The sequence below is a fragment of the Balaenoptera physalus genome (genome assembly GCF_965194825.1).
Source record: "Balaenoptera physalus genome assembly, chromosome: X".
Classification (NCBI taxonomy): Eukaryota; Metazoa; Chordata; class Mammalia; order Artiodactyla; family Balaenopteridae; genus Balaenoptera; species Balaenoptera physalus.
Genome location: NC_138903.1, coordinates 128,374,812 through 128,391,321, shown reverse-complemented (window position 1 = coordinate 128,391,321; position 16,510 = coordinate 128,374,812). Strand labels below are relative to the sequence as shown.

Sequence of the window (16,510 nt, the reverse complement as noted above, 5' to 3'; positions counted from 1 at the left end):
CAGCTGTCCCTTACTGAGGACGAGCCATGTGCTGGGCACCCTGCTAAGCACGTTACACGCGTCCTCCTCACAGGCCTGCGGTAAGTGTCAATATCTCCATTTTTAGGGGAAACTGAGGTTCAGAGAGATAGATTGTGTGACCTTTTTGAGGCTGCAGGTGGTATTTAAGCTGGGGTCTGAACCTGTATGTCCATTGGCTGGCAGTCCAGTGCTGCCCCTCCTCCCACACACACCTGGCAGGTGAGTCTGGCCCTTCTGCGAATCACTACTGTATCACCTACGCTACACTGTAGTACCCAATGCCCTTTCCAGAACCCTGTGCTTTGGCACTTCTGATGCCCCTGTCCTGGCAAAAGTGGGAAAAGAGTATTTTGGCAAACTCCTGTTCACCCCTTGTGATTCAATTCTAACCACATCTCTCCATGAAACTTCTCCTGACTTCCTCCTGCAGAATTCATTGTCCCAGGCTCAGCTGCCCTCAGCTCAGATCCCTAGCAGGACACTCATCACAAGCGTTTATTATTATTATCTGTTAACCTTCTTATTTCTTCCATTAGACTGTGGCTCCTTGAACAAGGGAACCATGTCCCATTTCTCTCTGTATTCCCAGGACAGGAGCAGAATAGCTTAAATACAGCCAACATTGGTTATACATACATGCCAGACACGGGTCTAAGTGCTTTACATACACTCACTAATTTCACTCTCGTACCATTTCTTTTTTTTTTTTTTTAATAAATTTATTTATTTATTTATTTTTGGCTGAGTTGGGTCTTCGCTGCTGCGCGCGGGTTTTCTCTAGTTGCCATGAGCGGGGGCTACTCTTCGTTGCGGAGCACAGGCTCTAGGCGTGCGGGCTTCAGTAGTTGTGGCACGTGGGCTCAGTAGTTGTGGCTCACGGGCTCTAGAGCACAGGCTCAGTAGTTGTGGCACACGGGCTTAGTTGCTCTGTGGCATGTGGGACCTTCCTGGACCAGGGCTCCAACCCGTGTCCCCTGCATTGGCAGGCGGATTCTTAACCACTGCGCTACCAGGGAAGTGCTCTCATACCATTTCTATAAGGTAGGTACTATTATTAACATCATCTGTTTTTTATGGATGAGGAAATTTAATGTATAGAGTTTAAAAAACTTGCCCAAAGGCTCATAAGTAGTAAAGAGCTGTGCTGAGATTAGGACTCAGGGAGTGTAAGCCCAGAGCCTAAGCCTGCTTAGCAACTATGCTACTGCTCAAAACTTCTTCCAGCTCATATCTCAGCCCTTTGCTCCTGAACACTTCATGTGTTTTTTTGTTGTTTTTTTTTTTTAAAGAACATTCTCTTGGGCTTCCCTGGTGGCGCAGTTGTTAAGAATCCACCTGCCAATGCAGGGAACATGCGTTCAAGCCCTGGTCCGGGAAGATCCCACATGCCATAGAGCAACTAAACCCGTGCGCCACAACTACTGAGCCTGCGCTGTAGAGCCTGCGAGCCACAACTACTGAGCCCACGTGCCACACCTACTGAAGCCCGCACACCTAGAGCCTGTGCTTCGCAACAAGTGAAGCCACCCCAAGGAGAAGCCCGCGCACCACAACGAAGAGTAGCCCCCGCTCGCTGTAAGTAGAGAAAGCCTGTGCGCAGCAACAAAGACCCAATGCAGCCAAAAATAAATAAATAAAATAAATTTATTAAAAAAAAGTTCTTAAAAAAGAACATTTTCTTACGTAATCATAGTACAATTCTCAAAACTGGGAAATTAGCATTGTCCTACTATGTAATCTACTTTATTCATAGCCAAATTTCCCAATAATGTCCCTTATAACAAAAGACAACAAGATTTTCTGGTTCAAGAGCCAATCCCTGATCACATATTGCATTTAACTGTCATGTCTTCTTAGTATCATTTGATTGCAAACAGTTCCTCAGTATTTGTCTTTCATGACCTTGATAGTTGTGACGAGCACAAGCCATTTATTCTGCAAAATGTCCATTTTGTAAGCTTGTCTGATGTTTCCACATGATTAGATTCAGCTTATTAATTTTTTTAGCTGGAACACTACTGAAGTGTGTTGTGCTCTTGTGCATCATATGAGGAAGCACATATCTATCTGTCCTTGTAATTACCTTTCATGCTAATTTTTCTGTCTGCCAATGTCTTTTTCTTGTGTATCTACAGCATCAAATGCCAAAGTCTGCCTGACTCATGGTATATGCTTAATAAACATTAGTTGAATGAATAAATCTCCCTTCCTCTAAAAGAAAGCTATAGGGGTTTCCCTGGTGGCACAGTGGTTAAGAATCCGCCTGCCAATGCAGGGGACATGGGTTCGAGCCCTGGTCCGGGAAGATCCCATGTGCCGCGAAGCACCTAAGCCTGTGCGCCACAACTACTGAGCCTGCGCTCTAGAGCCCAGGAGCCACAACTACTGAGCCCACATGCCACAACTACTGAAGCCCGCGCACCTAGAGCCCGTGCTCCGCAACAAGACAAGCCACTGCAATGAGAAACCCGCGCACCGCAACGAAGAGTAGGCCCCGCTCGCCACAACTAGAGAAAGCCTGTGCGCAGCAACAAAGAAAGACCCAATGCAGCCAAAATTAAATAAATAAAAAAAAGAAAGCTATAACTCAAGCCAAAAATCTGTGAATCATAATGCTAGTTTCTTCACTCTCCTTTTCCCCCACAAGTAATAATCACTAAGTCCCACTGATTCTATGTCCTAAATATCATAGTAATCCCACCTTTCTCCATTCTCACTGCCATTGCACTGGTTCATTATTCTAACATCCTAGCCTCCCTGCCTCCAGTCCTGACCCCTTTCATCTATCTTTGGAAGGTGAGTTAAAGAAAACACCACTATATCATGGAGAATGGGCACAATAATAGGTTTAATTGGGATAATTTACAAGCCCAAGTGTTAGTAAGATGACGTAGGTGGTTTTGAGTTCTGTCAGTATCCCACAGTGAGACCTTTGGGGACGGAAATTGATCGGCTTTTTCAGTGGGGTTTCTGAAGTTGGTGAGGATGGCAAAGAAGACGTTGTGAAACAAGGAGGGTCCTAAATAAGAGTACAGAGTTCATCATGAAAACTAGAGTTTTCTGAAACCTCTAGTCATGGACTCCAGACCAAGCCATGAGAAAAAGATCCCAGGGCTTAGATGGTGAGTGGTTTAGAGCCCTGTGGCCAGCTCCTACAGCTTGCAGTGAGGTATTCAGCCAGAAGTTGGCCACAGTACACACTGCCTAGTCAGTAAATAACCCAAAGCTACGCAGATATCCAACACAATCAGAGGTAAGGAGGCAAGAGTATCTTTGGTAGTGAAACTCCCAGCTATCTCTTTGGTAATCTCCCAGGTGAGCCTTAGAAACACCTCTTGATGGGGGAAAATGCATGTAAAATGGTGATGAACTGCGTCCATAATGCCCCTAAGGACAGCCTACTGATTGCACCAGAGGCTATATATTAGCCTGTGCCCACTGGATCTTTGATTACCGAAGAGTTGTGTTGCTACCTGCACGAAGAGGGTCACCCTGTGTCCAAGTGCGAGGCGGTGGAGGCAAGGGAGGCTGTCTTAGCACACAGAAGATCTAGTCCTGGAAGTGGGTGGGAAGCACATAATGTTGCTTTGAGTTGGGTCCAAGTTGGATCCTCTGCATCCATTTAGCATGGACATCACAGGATATGGACACATGAGTGTAGAAGGCAAAGGCAAACAGTGGCTGAGGCCACTGCCTGGTAGAAGTGATACCTGAGGCATTGTTTGATAGTGGGATGCTGATAAGATCCCTCACAGACAATTGAAGTTGGGGGTGACATATCTAGCTTTGTGATAGTTGGCACTATGGTCACTGCCCCAGACAGGTACAGTCTGTCCATATCTGGATTAGGAAAATGGAGAAGTTATTCACTCCTCAGGGCTCTCCTTGCTTCACAGGCTTGGATCTGTCTGTGCCTCACCAGTTGGGGCCCGTGAGCTACCCTCAGGAATGAACCAGACCTGATTTTCTATCCTGGAATGAAAAGCTGCACAGAGACCTGGGCTAACAATTCCTTTACCCAAGGCAGTCTGTTCAGATTAAGGAAGACGGCTTCAGGACAAAGGCGACTTTGTTCATCAGCATAAAAATCACAGAAGTATCCCCCAACTTTCAGAGGAGGTGTGTGGCAAACCCAACGTCAGAGTTGTCTGCCCAGTGGGAAAGGACACCAGATGCCATTCCGAATTTGTGTTTATCTACATTTCTGTGATCCATGCAGTAAAATCTTCTTAGATACTCAGCATGGTCAGTGCAGGTCCAAAAAAGGAGGGAAATTATTATTATGTAGTATGGCAGCCAGGCAAGTGTGCCACTCCAGTCCGTTGTGGAGAGCACGATTGCCTGACAGCCCCATGGTGATGCCCTGCAGGATCCACCACTGTGTTTGTGCCAAGGCCGTATTTCCTATAGACTACTTGCAGTCAGTAATTGAGCACGGTGGAGGTACTAATGCAGATTCGGCTCAAGAACTCCCCATCTGCCTGCGATACTTGGAACTGCATTATAGTCTAAGATCATTCTTACCCAATTCTCCTTACTTCCTTTTCCTTCATAGATGTCAGATCTGCATCATGGTCTGAAATCTCTATTGACCTTCTCTGGCATGTGGCAAAGGTAGTCCGTCAGAGCCTTCACTCTATGTGTGCTTTGTGATTGGAGGAGGTGGGCGGCAACCCTATACCTAGAGAGTGCGTCCAGACTATGGAGGGGCAGGGGGGCTGTGAAGTATATCTGCCAGTGTGAGCCAGTCCTGTCTTTTGCGGTATGACCAAGCTAACCCTGAATTACATGCTTGTGTAGCTGCCACCAAATGCAGGCTCTGGGGGTGCCAGTAGCTTCTTTGTATGTCAACTGACAACCCTTCATGGTGCTTCTGTTACTGTGGTGGGTCTGGATATGGATCCCGTAGGTCAATATGGCTATGATGGCTCACAGGCCCAGATGAGTTTCTCATTGCAGATGCTTTGCTTTTCTCAGGATGTGCTCTTTTCTAGGAGACAAGTGCATATGTGACTTATTAACTGAGCTTGTGGGTGAGTTGTATTTGTTTCTATAGGGTATGACTTTAATAGTCCTGCATGGCTTAGCGACCTGACTAAAGAGTGAGGCCGTTGGCAGCAGCCCCTGAGTCTATGTAAAGGGATATTTCATTCATTGAGGAGTGGAATGCTTTATTACCAAAAAAGCACTGCACTTCCACCCAATGTGCAGAGCAGGCCAGTGCCAGGGGTTGTCAGCATTTATCATCACATAACAAATGGCTTAGCAGTATTCCACTGAACTTGCTCACCTATCAGTGAAACAGGCTTCCTTGTTTGGTACCAAGTCTCAAAGTTGAGGCCCACTCGAGCCAGTAGCTCAGGCAAAGCAGGCAATAGGGCCATCTCAGTACCTACTGGCTGGGCAGCCACGTGTTCTTGCAGTTGGCTTGACCCCCAGTTGGATGTACCATTTCCATTTCGCATTTTTTTTGGCTTGTTGCACTTTGTCAATTATTAAGCTATTGTATCTCAGTTCCAAACCATCCTTCTACACTCTACTCTATGAGGCTGGGGCTGGGATTCTGCACACCACATTTCTCCTTTGCCAGTGCTGCCTATTAGGGTCTGCCAATAAGAGGCTCTAGAAGGAGACTGGAAGACCATGGTTCTTCACTCTGGCAGGAAGAGTTTGCTCCAGTAGCAGCTGCTGAATCCAGTTTCCAGATTCCGACCCCCTCCCCACCCCTCTCAGAACCAGCATTATCACGTCTCCTCAGTGCTCTAAGCCCAGCCACATGGGGGTCTGCCTGCATGTTATCAAGGTACCTGTACTGACCGATAGTGCCCCTTTGCTTGAGATCTGGGTTTTAACTCTGTGGCCCTCGTTTTTGAGCCTTTGGGTTCTCACCATCCCAGCCTCCTCCCTTTGTTCCCCCAGGCCTCAGGATGGTAAATGCTTCCTGCAGAACCCACCTCTGTGGAAACTTAATGCTCCTGTTTTGCATTTTCAGTCCTTTAAGATCTGTTTAACTAATCCCCGTATTAAATTCTCTGTTAAAATCACTGGTGTGATTTCTGTTTTCCCAACTGGACCATCACTGAGACATCCATCTGATGGAACTGATTTCAGTAACAACCCCACTAGCAGGTTGGGAATGTTGGATCTGAGAGTCACACTTTTCCCTTCAGTGAGATAATCTGTCCCCAACAGGGCCAATAATTGTCATTCAAAACGCATGTACCATCCAGTAGTGGTGAGATGACCCACCCCCAATATTGGCAGAGTCTTCTTTTCAAGAGACATCAGATGCGAGACTGGTCACAGATAATTAAAACTCCAAGGGATCAGAATGAGTTGGGGGCGGGGCGGAGCCGGTATTGTTTCATTGCTTCTGTGGCTGCTTACTGCGGGGGTCCCCAGTCGAATCTGGCTGCCAGTCTGGTGACTTACAGATTCTTGAGTAACATTTCTATGTGCAGGATGTGCTGCCTCTAATACCCGAAGAGGCCAAACAGGCGATAAGGGCTCCTTCTGTGTAGTTAAGTGTCTGAAAGGTCAGCAGTTTTTCCTTATTAGGTTGTGGAATATCTCTTTGGGCTGCTGCTCAGATAGCCCCCAACTTATGCACTCCAGTGGCCTGGCTCTGATTTCTATCTTCATTCAAGGCCCTGCCACTTGCGCTTAGAGAGCATGCATTATGGTGAAGAGTTTCCTCTGGGGGCCACTATGGAAACTGTCATCAATAGAATGGAATGGGCTTTCCCAACGTATTATTGATATATTGCAGTATTGCTGGGGAAGTTCAACATGCCTGAGGTAGGACAGTAAAAGTGAGCTTCCTGCTCTGCCAAGTGAAAACAAAATAATTTTTTTTTCTTCCTGGAGAAATCTAGAGCAAGGAACATGAGCAATGTCTAGGGCAATTCTGTCCAAGAGTAGTATAATGTGAGCCACACGTGTAATTTTAAATTTCCTAGTTATCACTATATTAAAAACAAGGTAAAAAGAGACAGGTATAACTGATTTTACTAACATGGCTCAGTTAACCCAATAGATCCAAAATATTAACATTTCAGCACTTAAATATAAAAAATAGGTATTTTTCATTCTTTTTCTCAAACTAAGTCTTCAAAATCCGTTGTGCATTCTAAATACACTGAGAATTGCACATCTCAATTCAGACTAGCCTTTGATCGCTCAGCAGCTACATGTGGCTAGTGGCTGAAGGCCCGGACAGTGCAGCTGCCGGCCACATACTGAGTGCCAGTAATGGATGCAGTCAGTTCAGTCACCTATTGGTATATCAAGTGCTTTGAGTGACATGGTGGCCACTATTAAAGCCACAGTGATCTGCAATCAGGGGCCACAGACACTGGATTTACTCACTGGCTACACAGGCTGGGAGTTGGAAGGTAGTATGCACTACCACTCCCTCCTGGCAACGGAATAAGCCTTGCGGGTTGTCTTTCTCACCTACCGGTACTTGATACTGTTTCAGCTGCACAATCCTGGCAGGCTTTGAAAATACAAGAGGCTCTGTAGTCACCAGGAGCGATGGCGATGCCCACATCCACCCAGCAGATCAGGGTACTATGCTGGGTTGAGGGAACCCAGCATGTCTGTACCAATCCTGCAGTCTGACAAAGGGACCATGAGCACGGTCCCATCAAAGGGGCCAATGGCATCTGCAGCAATTGTGCCAAGTCTCTGGGTGTAAGTAAAACCAGTCTCAAATCCTGCCAGAGAAACTTACTGTGGACCCATCGGGTCCAAGAACGACAGCTCCTTGGGCTCCAGTGGCTGGTATCTGCAGAATTCTCCCCGCACCTATGTTCCGGAAGACGTGGACTAGGGCACAAACTCAGCAATCCCTCTGAAGAGGGCAGAAGACTGGCCCCCAGGCCGAGTTTGCTTTTGAAGGGACTCAAATCTGGATTGAAGGGCCCTCTAGCACTCGGGCTAGAAAATCAGTCTCCTGGGTAGCACAGAGGCCTGTGGGGCTGGGGAGTCTCATTCTAGCAGCACTAATATGTGCTTAACTGCTTCACCTCCTCCCCTGCACCCTTCTCCAAGGACATAGGAGGAGGCTTTGGAGACCTGCTGTCCAGGTAGTGGGGAAAACTAACGGCCTTCATCACCCAGGATCTCCTTGCGTCAGCTCTCCATAGGGGTCTCCTTGATGCCCGCTCAAAAATCAGTCATTTTTGTTTCCTGCACCCCTATCTTCTCTCTGCAACCTCTTTAGAGTGAGTCGGGTTATCAGCTGACCACCCTCTTGGTTTTTCCCATATCTCTCCTTCCTTAGCAATCCCTTTGTTCAAGGTCCAGAGCCAGAACAGTGCTGCCTGAGGGAGGCTCAGAAGGAAGCCTGGAGTGTTCGCCTCCGGCCTTTTCATTTTTGCTGGGTCCTGGGGCAACTTACAGGGCTGCTTATCTCCTCTTCCTCTTTTGGGTGGGGCCTAAATCAGCACCGAAGGATTATCCCATCCCTCATTCCCTGGTAGAAGGAGCAAAGTTAGGGATGTCCTGCTCATGTAAGATCCCATTGGCTTCTCCAGCGTTCTCTGAATTAAGGTCATTTGCTCGCAAGTTATCCCTGATGCCCAGGATTTTCACACCGTCGGTCTATAGTGCCAACATGCTTCAAAGCAGCTGCGACCTCAGTAGGGAAGTCTCCTCTTTGTGGCTATGTGTCTGATTTCCCCGAGCATCCGATGCAAGCCCAGGGCAGGCACATGTGCTCTCTCCCCATTGGCTGGACTAGCCAATTCATTTGGCAAAAGGAAAACTGGTGGTAAACCTCAAATGCTGGCCATTCAGTGCCACTTACCTCATGGGTGTAGCTTCTTCATCATGTAAGCCGTTCTAGCCTCATGGGACTGCTGTGACTGTTGTTGGGAGTCCAGTTCCCTGTGTTTTGAAGCCCCTCGGTCTGGACCCCAATCCCTCACCCTCCGCCTAATAAGCCCCTGGGTGGTACACTGCACAGTGCCAGGTTTCATGTCTGAGGTTAGGTTGCATCTACTGTTCCAATGGCACTTGAGACCAAGGGCTCTTTTCTGTCAACTTCTTTTCCCTTAGGGCTCACAGGGCTGACTGACTTGTAGGGAGTGCCAAGGGATGGAACAGTCTCTATCTGCCTCACGTGGAGGACTTTCCAGAGCCTCTGTGGCACATGGTATGGCCCTAGACCAAGGCCGAAACAACATGTTCACCAGTGATTTCAGCTCAGCTAGACCTCTCACCGCTAGCCCTAGGAGGGGTGTTGTGCAGCCCTCGTACGGCTTAGTTGATCCCTTTTGCAGTTTCCCAAAGGCCAGAGCTGGAATAAGTGGAGTTTGCCTCATGTGGGGCACGATCTGTGTGACTCGGTGGGTGAAGGCAAACAGCACACCAGCATGCAAGAGGGAAAGGTTTTAATGAGGGAAAATTACCAGTAAGGGTCAGGAAGAAGACGCACGTGGACGCCCATTCTCTCCCACAGAGACACATGCAAAGGCTGGGGCCCTGTGGGCTGCATCCCCAGGGCTGGGCTCCAGGGGAAGGTGTATCTTCCCTGGGAGTCTACCTTTCCGCAGGGCAACGCTGATGGTGGTGGCCTTGCAGGCAGAGGATCAAACCAGGGCTTAAATGCCAGCTGTCCGGGGCGCTGTCTGGGAACACAGCCTGCTAGCACCTGTGACCTTTGGGAAGCTGGATTTGGACTGTGGGGCAGAGGAACATCCAGGAAGTTGGATGTGGGCCCAGCCCCTCCTGCTAGGTGGTCACCAGGCGACTTGACAGAGGCTCCTGGAGTGGTGGGCAATCTTGTCTGTCCCTCCACACTTATTCAAGTGTAAACCTGATCTCGTTTAAAACCCTTCAAAGGCTCCCGAAAGTCAAACCTCTAACACGGCACCGTAGGCCTTCCTTGGCGGTATCTCTCCTCTCACCTCCCTCACTCTCTACCTCAAATTCTGTGGCCTAGCCACACCGAAGCTTCGGGAAGCTTCCCAAACTGACTTTTTCATGCTTAGATCAATGGCCCCAGCCCTTTTTCTCCTGGCTAACCTCTCCAACCTGTCCTCCGTCTTAGGTAAGGTTTCACTTCACCCGAGAAGCCCTTTACTGACTCCACGCCACCCCGATTTGGGTTGTTTCTATGTGCTCCCACCTCACCCTGGGCGTCTTAGTACTTACTGTACCATGTGCTGGAACTGCCCACTGACTCACTGAGCTCTCCCACTCGACACTGAGCTTCTTGAAGGCCTGAAATATTATCTCTGTATCCCCAAGAAGCCTGTGAAGTGCCTGCTATGTAGTGAATGTTCACTAAATATTTAATGAGAACCAGATGAAATCAGGTGGGTGCTTCGTTAACAATTACTCTGTAGTTTTCTCCATATAAAACATGAATACCTTCTTAATGCATATACGACTTTGGAGTTAGGATACCTTAGCAACCACTCACTTAACCCATGAAGAAATCGGAACCTGGAGAGGTGACATGACTCTTCCAGCAACCACCGAGCTAGTCTACGCCCCGGTCAAGTGTGGGATCTACCTCCTGATTCCTCCCTCTTCACAGCATAACTCCTTAGGTTCCTTTTTATCACGTAGTATCCATGCTGCACTTGCAACTTTTAATGATATATATTCCTTGAGCACTAGTACTCTGTTCTTTGATGTTAATACCTTACAGGTTTTGATCTCCAAGGAAATCTGACAAAGATGCCTTAGTATTTACCAAAAATAACACTGGAATTTTTTTTCTCCTCTTACCATAAGCCATCTATGTTCTGTATGATACTGAATAATGATGATATACCCCAGTTCTCAGGATTGCATGTAACCATCTTCTGTTGACACTTACATCTTCCTTCCAGTTCTGGACCTACTCCTGTAATCAAGTGTATGGTATATAGAAATTGGTGGGAAGACCTTCAGGCACTTAGTTTTGAAGCCTATCTTTAATCACTTAGCAAGTGCAACTTGCAAAGATTTTTAATGCCTCTCCCATTAACATAAAACTCATCAGCATAAAATACAGATTTCTCCGTTTCTTCATGGAAAGTTCTGAGAGAAATGGAAAGAAAATCTCTAAATAGCCCCAAATAAAATTTTTAAACAGCCCTCGATAAACACACAGAGGGAAAGATGATCAAAATTTAAATACTGGTACACATGAAGCCTTCTGAGCAATCAAGACCAGCATCTGGTAATGGCTATTTCAGAATAACTGCTTATCAGAGGCATCAGAGGGTCATGAGGGAAAGATGCTATTTATGGCCATGAACCAAACTGGCTCAAAAGTGATCAAATCAGTATATTGACTCTAAAAGGCACTATATTCCTAACCACCAGGAACGGGAAGATCACGGTCAGATGGGAGAAATGCCTCTGAGTGAGCCAAGTTGAGTCTCAAGCCTGCTGCCACCAATAGGTTGTTCACGTGTAGCAAGCACTGAAATGCGAAACCAGGAAAACCCAACAAAGTTACTTGAGGATGGCTGCTACTTACCACCTCTAATGGACTGTGCAAGAGTCCAGAACTAGGCAGAACGGGTAACAGAAATCCAGAAAAGTACCAGAATGAAAAACTAGAAAAGCAGAAAACAAAGATGGATTTTCCTCAAAAAAACCACTTATGTAGAGAGACTGTCCTGCATCACTGGATCACCTCTCCATTTCTATCCACTTTTCTAGGCTGTGCCAGAGTTCCGTGAAGTTGATCACAATAGCCAATTCAGACACATTCTACCTACAAACCTGTCATGTATTTTATTACTGAGATATTGACATCAAAAAACATTTTTCAAAATAGACATATTTAATATTTTCCAAATGGCAAGGTAAGTTTATGTGTGCTCAGACAGGAGTATGTGTTTAACACGGTTTAGTAGCATCCTATGTAATTAATGTGTTCAAATCCTCTAACTGGGAATATGTAGAATTATTTTCAAATATCTACCTTTCTGCTTTTTAAGGGCACATAAAAGATTATTTGCAAGGCATAATGTATGCTTTGCATGATTAATACCTCCCCCCATCGTTAATTTTTGTTATATTTAGAAATTTAAGACCAGGAGCAAACATCTGTCAGACTAATTTTTTGCTTTTTCATAAGTGCAACTTTTTAATAAAAATTTACATCTAGATAAACAATCTTCAGATTTTTGAAACTTTAATAAGATTTTAAAAACATCATGACTTTGAACTGAAAAACATACACGTTTAGCACACAAATATTGTAATATGAATAAACTCCAACTCCGTTTGAAAACATGTGACTCAAATTACAGTTTTAGAAGTTAGTAATTCACATTTAAGCAAGTTAGCGCCTTGCTGAATTCAGCCTTTGTAAAAAAAGAGACTTAGTGCATATTGTAATGGCACAATGTGCTTCTGTACCATTTTGTTGACTTTTTTCACCTTATTAAACAAGAACAAGTTCTTGAAAGTTGGTAGATAACGGCTAACTTCCTATGACATGTGAAATTTCCAATGGTAATACAGTTACATTTTGTAACAGAACGCTTTATAGATTTCTTTTCCTATCTTAAAATTTTAAAAGCAATCATTTGTAAGGATTGCATCAACGTCAATTTAGCAGAGGAAGATCAAACTTTATTGAAACTGCTTGCATACAAAATATATTGCACTATAACCAAACAAATGTCAACATAAAATCCAATCTGTTGTTGCTAATATGTACAGAGAATATTGCCCAAGAGCAGTTACATTACAAGGTCATTCTACCTTGGTTAATTATCTACAGTATTTTAAACCAAACAGCTTACAGATGATGTGTGCAAGGTACCAATTTCTGTTTTCAAATACTATACATTCCCAGAATAAATAACTAGAAATCAACATTAATGTTTGGCAATACTTTTAAAAGACTTTTTAATATTCTTGAAATCATGTGCAGTTTGTTGCCATTTTTATATGCTTATTTGTATGCAAGGATAAGTAACCGTAAAATGAAAATTCAAAGAAACAAACTCACAGAATACATCAGAGGCAGAACTTCGGTTTGTACGGCTCTGTACAGATTCAGTGGTACCCCTACTTGGAGTTATTTTTTAAGAAAAATATAACATCTTAGAGTGAAGGTCCTTCACATATTTTTCCTCTGTAAATCTCGTTCGTAACAAAAAAAAAAAAAAAAACTGAGACTCAAACCCAAAATCCAACATGTCAAAAAACTAAAGAAAAAAAGTATCATTTGTTAACCAATCCTAGTCTGCTTTCCAATTCTGCTTATACATTTGGACCTAATATTTCAAAGTTTACAAAACATTTAACCTGCTTTCATTGTTTCTTAGACAAAGTACCTGTACTTCACAGGATTATTATGCACACATGGAAATGACCTTCCTATCTCCCCCAAATAAGCTTGAAATTAAAATATGAAAAACTTCACAAAACTTGGGGAGGACAAAATAAAAACAGCTCTAATTTAAAACTGGTCATCAGGCCAAAGAGCAGGCATATCCTACTAACTTTTGACCAGGAAGATTTGTTCCTAGCTGAAAATGTTTTAGCCTCTCTCAAATGAAAAGACAGTTATTTCTTCTCCTGTCTATATAGAAAAATTACACATCCCTCTCAATAACACTATTTGTCAAACTTCAGTGCAACGAAACAAAAACAAAAACAAGTCCTAATCTTTATACTGCCTAACCTGATGTTTATGTAAGAAAAAAAAATATGGAAAGCATGCATTCTTCTATAAAGTACTAATGTTTGACAGGGTTTGCTACATCTTTTAACATTTAGTGTTTCCAACTTATCTTCCCTGAACTCTGCATCCAAATATAATATTCCTACCTGCCAAGATATAAAAAAGGCACAGATCATACAACTTTTTTTTTGCTAATGAAAATGACAAACGTCACATCACACACATCTCAGGGTCCACTAAAATACTGGAAAAGTGGACCAAAACATAAACTGACACAGGACATGAAATGTCATTGGCCTTCCGTATGAGACTGAAAACAGAAGTGTAATATGATTACCATAAATGCTATTTATTCAGAAAAACTGAAATGTACCAGTGAGTTATCACCCAACGCAGGGTAACGGTCCAAATTAAGAAAGAATACCACTGCTTGGTATTTAAAAAATAAACCAAACGAAAATCCTGTCCTGAAGTGCTAAGTATACTTAATTACTTAAAAGTAATGTTTCAAAATTTTAAGATCTCTTTCTTTGTGCAAATCTGAAAACTGTTGCTTATGGCCAATATGACAAAAAATAAAATTCTTAACAGAATTGGTGTTCATTTCATGCCCTGTGCCACCTTGCCTACTATTTGTCTTTGGCCTAACAAAGTTTCTAATATGGAATAAGAATTACGGAAATGGTATAGGGAATATAACTCCAGAATTACGCCGTTTAGGGTACTCCGTTCACAAGCGGTTGCTGACCATCCACGCTGTCTGGCTTCTCCTTCTTCTGGTTACGATCTTTACCCGTGCGCAGCCGGTTACCTTCACTGGAGGTATTCTGTAATGTTTTAGTGTGGACACTCCTTTCATTATTGCAGTCAACTCTGATCTAAAACAAGTTACAGTTGTTATATACACAGACCATATCCTACTGTAATCTGTAATTGGCCTGACGAGAAATTTAAGCCCGAAGGGTAAATTCCACATCTTAAAAGGGGAATATGGGGGTGAGAATAGAAGAAGTGCAAGAAATTATGGTCAGGTAGGATCTTTATTTGGTTTATGATTTAAAAACACTCTTCTTCTTTAACTGGAACACACTGGTCATCTCACTGTGTCCAAAGTTAGATAAAAACTCACAATCCTACTGTGTCTTCTTCTAAGTAGAACAAAACAGTGAGAAACAAATAGTTAAAATGAATTACTATTACTGATTGCAAAATATACATGTCTATAATACTAGAGTTCAAAAAAATGGGTTATTCTTCAAAGACTGTGAAACCCAGGAGGAGAGACACAAATTACTGTCTTCCTATTCTGATGTTACCAGAGTAACAACTTAACTAACTCACTTCTTAACTAGCCTTTAGTTGACATCTTTATGTCTATCATGAGTATAATTAAGTTTCCTTGCACTGAGGGCTCCCACTGTCTTACATAAAAAAAATATGAGCGTTGGTTTCTAGTAGCTTCAGTAAGGCTACTTACTTGCCTTCAATGAGGCAAGTGAGATGATCATACAACTTGAACTCTGAAGAATAAGAATGGTACAGGGAAATTTGAAGACACTAATGTGTGGAAGAACTGGAATCCCAGGAAGAGTGTAGAGATGAATACAATTTAAAAAATAATATTCTGAGATTTATGTAATATTTTAAGTGCCAACACTGAACACTTAAACACTGCTAACAGACTTCTAGATGCTGTACAAAAGGAAGATAATATTGACAAATGGGCCTAAAACAATTACAAATATTGATCTGCTTCAAGTACAAATGTGACATATAATCCCAAAATGGTTTGCTGTAATTTCAAAGTGCGTTTAAGTGTTGGTCCTGGGTGACTGTTTTAACTGTTGGGTTGTGAAGAGCGGAATTATAAAACTGGTACAGAAACGCCTTACATCTCTGTAAGGCACATGTGTATGCATTATTTCATCGATCTCTATCTACGTCTAAGGTCTTTTCTATGCTGGTCCTTAAGAACCAGCCAACAGTTAACACCTACTTACAACCGTTATGAATTCTAAGAAATACTCCATCATGGAGTTTCTGCTCTTAAAAATCATCTCTCACTAATCTTGGGTATTGGTCCCAAACCAATAGTCCATAGTCATGAAGGAACCCTACTACTTGGATTAAGTCTTCAGAATTAAAGAAGCAGCAGAAGAGAACATGGGTTCTGGGAATCAGATACCAGTATTCAAATATCACTCTACCGTACGCCAACTATGTGATTCAATCTTTCTAAACATCAGTTTACTCACCTATAAAACAGAATAATAAAACTTTTTACACCTCAGGGGGCTGCTGAAAGATTAAGTAAGATAAAACACACACAAAGCACTCAGCAAAGGTGTCTGTCTGGACATGCTCGGGGTAATTTTAAAATTTCTTAACAATGGGTTCGGCACAGGTGATTACCACTTGAGATGGGGTTCTCAGAATAGAGGCTGGCTGTAAATAAGCAGCTGACTGATTCAGCATGTACCAGCTGAGTGTCATGCAGTGCCCTGTGTATCATGATCATTACCCTTGAGCCAGACACCTTTTTCCCCTTACTTTCCACTCAAAGAGGACACTCTATCCCTGCAACTCAGGGGAGGAGGGACCCACAGGGCTGACGCAAGTCTCTCTGGGTACATTCCTGGATGTTTCTTTTCTTGGGCAGTTGGTGGGGGGGTTGGGGGGGGGGGTTGGACCACCAATGTGGTATTGAAGTCACACTGTGGCTGCAAAGTCTTCAGAAATACTGAGACTGCATATTCTCTAGAGAAATCTTCTTTGTATACTTGTCACAAAGGACTAAGACTGCCCACAAATGTAATGTTGAAAGGAAAATATTTCAATATA

The 16,510-nt window shown here is 43.7% G+C and overlaps 1 protein-coding gene across 16 annotated transcripts in view; it reads right to left on the bottom strand.

Annotated features, from left to right (window-relative positions):
- Window positions 1-12,149: 12,149 nt before the first annotated feature.
- Window positions 12,150-16,510, bottom strand: part of FMR1 (fragile X messenger ribonucleoprotein 1) — a 37,622-nt gene continuing 33,261 nt past the window's right edge. For 8 of the 16 annotated variants that reach the window (XM_082445751.1, XM_082445753.1, XM_082445752.1 and 5 more), the window contains one exon: window positions 12,150-14,547. In XM_082445751.1, the coding sequence (XP_082301877.1) occupies window positions 14,400-14,547 (148 nt within the window). In that variant the 3' untranslated portion in view covers window positions 12,150-14,399. Of the gene's footprint in view, window positions 14,548-14,690; window positions 14,818-16,510 lie in introns of those variants that run through there. The other 8 variants (XM_082445757.1, XM_082445759.1, XM_082445748.1 and 5 more) reach the window with 3 other exon arrangements.